At 46.4% G+C, this 2,704-nt stretch overlaps 1 protein-coding gene across 1 annotated transcript; it reads left to right on the forward strand.

Moving 5' to 3' along the window:
* Positions 1-1,231: 1,231 nt before the first annotated feature.
* PRND (prion like protein doppel) lies at positions 1,232-1,768 on the forward strand (the record flags this gene model as incomplete). Its single annotated transcript, XM_081256025.1, has 1 exon — positions 1,232-1,768. The coding sequence occupies one exon, from the start codon at positions 1,232-1,234 to the stop codon at positions 1,766-1,768; it is 537 nt and encodes a 178-aa protein (XP_081112151.1).
* Between the last annotated feature and the right edge of the window lie 936 nt (positions 1,769-2,704).

Consider the following 2,704-nt stretch of genomic DNA (forward strand, 5'->3'; position numbering starts at 1 on the left):
ACCCACACTGGGGCAGTGCCTGCAAGTAAAGAGAAGTCAGCAGAGGTCTCTTTGCAGGAGTCCAGAGGAGCCTGGGTGTGCACTTAGGTTGCATTTTGCCTCTTTTTCTGCATAAGAACCAGTGTCACACTAGAGTTGAACATTTTAACAGAGAAGTACTAATCACTTTTAGGAATACTGCAGGGAGGATGTGTTAGGGCCTAAGCAAGCTAACTTTTCAACCTCCACCAGCTCTGGTACTCGTGGACACAGTAAATCTTCTTCTAGAAGATAGCCTAAGCATGCTCTGCTGTAGTAACTCTTCCTGTATCCCTGATCCACATGGACAAAGGTCCAGGTGCTGGAGTGCCTTGAACAGTTGACCTTGAGAGGTGGATTTCCACAATAGCTATTGTAAGTTCAGGAACCAGATGTGACGAACTACCAGATTGGGGGGCTTAAGGGGGAGGGATATTTCCTGAGGTCATCAGCAGCCTTTCAGATGCCCTGGGGCCACCTTGACTCTCAGTGCTTCCCCAAGCCCTCTTGTCTTCCCTGTCATCTCATTTCCTCTGAAATTCCACACAGGCCCTGCTATTCACTTAGCTTAGGGGCTATCCGAGGTGCCCTTCATGTCCAGTGAGTCAAAAGCACAAAATTCGAGCACCGTCCCCTCCAGCAGCCCAGAAGGGCAGTGGGGCATGGCAAGTGGGCACATGGGAACAGCATCAGACAGAGCTGGATTCAAACCTGCCACCCACTATTGTGTGGCCTTGGGCAAATTACTTAACTTCTCTGAATCCCAGTACAACTTTTATAAAGGGGGGGTAATAATGTACCTACCCCATGTGAGAATTACGTTAGGCAATGTCACTGGCTGGCATGTAGTAAGTGCAATAAGAAACTAGTTGAGGGAGGAAGGTGGGGTCACCCTGTCCCCAGGGTAAGACTGGAAAGGATATCCATGAATAATCAAGGTGCCCATTGCAGCTTCTGATCTGTCTGAGAAAACCAAGATCACTGTCCTGAATGGATGTAATTCCAGGCAAAAGCAAGAAACTTGGTATTGAATTGACTTAACCCTGTGCAGCCCAAGCCTGGGAAAACAATTATGTTTCCAGAAAAATGTAAAGGGTGCAAGAATGCCATTCCTCTCATAGAATCTCCTACATGTGGGAGGGCGCAGGGGAGACTGGGAGCCCCACTGGGGAAGTTAACTGCTCCAGCCTTTTCTGTTGCAGATTCTGACACAATGAGGAAGCATCTGGGTGGATGCTGGTTGGCCATTGTCTGTGTCCTGCTCTTCAGCCAGCTGTCCTCAGTCAAGGCGAGAGGCATAAAGCATAGAATCAAGTGGAACCGGAAGGCCTTGCCAAGTACCTCCCAGGTCACAGAGACCCACACTGCAGAGATCCGCCCAGGGGCCTTCATCAAGCAAGGCCGAAAGCTGGATATTGACTTCGGAGCTGAGGGCAATAGGTACTACGAGGCCAACTATTGGCAGTTCCCTGATGGGATCCATTACAACGGCTGCTCTGAGGCCAACGTCACCAAGGAGAAGTTTGTCACCAGCTGCATCAATGCCACCCAGGCGGTGAACCAGGAGGAACTGTCCGGCAAGAAACAAGACAACAAGCTTTACCAGCGGGTCCTGTGGCAGCTGATCAGGGAGCTCTGCTCCATCAAGCAGTGTGATTTTTGGTTGGGAAGGGGAGCAGGACTTCGGGTCACTCTGGACCAGCCCATGATGCTCTGTCTGCTGGTTTTCATCTGGTTTATTGTGAAGTAAGCATGCAAGCAGACTGTTAGCCACAGAGATGAGTGTGGGTGAGCAAACCATGAGGGAGTTATCCCAGTTCTTCTCCCCAAGCCCCAAACCCCAACATGTTCTGAAGGTACCAAAGAGCAGTGATTGATTCTTCAGCACTTCAAATAACACTCCCAAGTATTCACTCAGGTTCTTGTTTGTATTTGATAAATGTGTGGGCATCAATTCTCTCCAGGCTCTACCTGAGGGTGGCTTGTTCATCACTTCATTCTCAGCTCCGGTGGAGCATCTGGCACACCATATCATGCAATAAATGTTTGGTAAGCAGATAAAAGAATGCACCAGGGACTGTGCCAAGCACTCCACAATACTTCCCCAAAACTCTTAGAGGTAGGTGTTATTCCCATTGTACAGATGAGGAAACTGAAGCTCCAAGAAGTAAAGTAGTAAAGTAGTTAGAAAGTGTCATAGCCATAATTCAACCCTGGCTTGTCTAACCCCAGATTTGCTGCTCTGTACAGTCCCACTTTGGGAAATATGAAAAGACTGATTCTGATGGCCATGTATTTGATACCTTATTACATGGAAGTTGATTAATTAGTTTAATTAAAGTAAGATATAATAAAGGAATTAAACTAAAATAGAAATAAAAGCTAGACAAAAACCCATATTTCCTTGTAAGCCCATATTTCCTTTCCTTGAAGTACTGCCAAGCTGATTCTCAGAGTAGATTAGATCTACTCGCAGGATGTGCCTATGGCACAAAGATGTTCTTTCTCAAGAAGGATAAGTATTTTCTATTCCCATCTCTGAAATAGTCCATGTGTTTAAGAAACTATTTCTAAACAGCATGTTTGCTTTCTAATGTTCCCCCAACCCTGTGTGCATGTTTTTAGGTACATGCATATGAGCATCTTTAAATATACTCCCTTTATACAGGTACTCGATAAAATCTCT

Source organism: Mesoplodon bidens (genome assembly GCF_964165515.1).
Source record: "Mesoplodon bidens genome assembly, chromosome: 15".
Taxonomy (NCBI): domain Eukaryota; kingdom Metazoa; phylum Chordata; class Mammalia; order Artiodactyla; family Ziphiidae; genus Mesoplodon; species Mesoplodon bidens.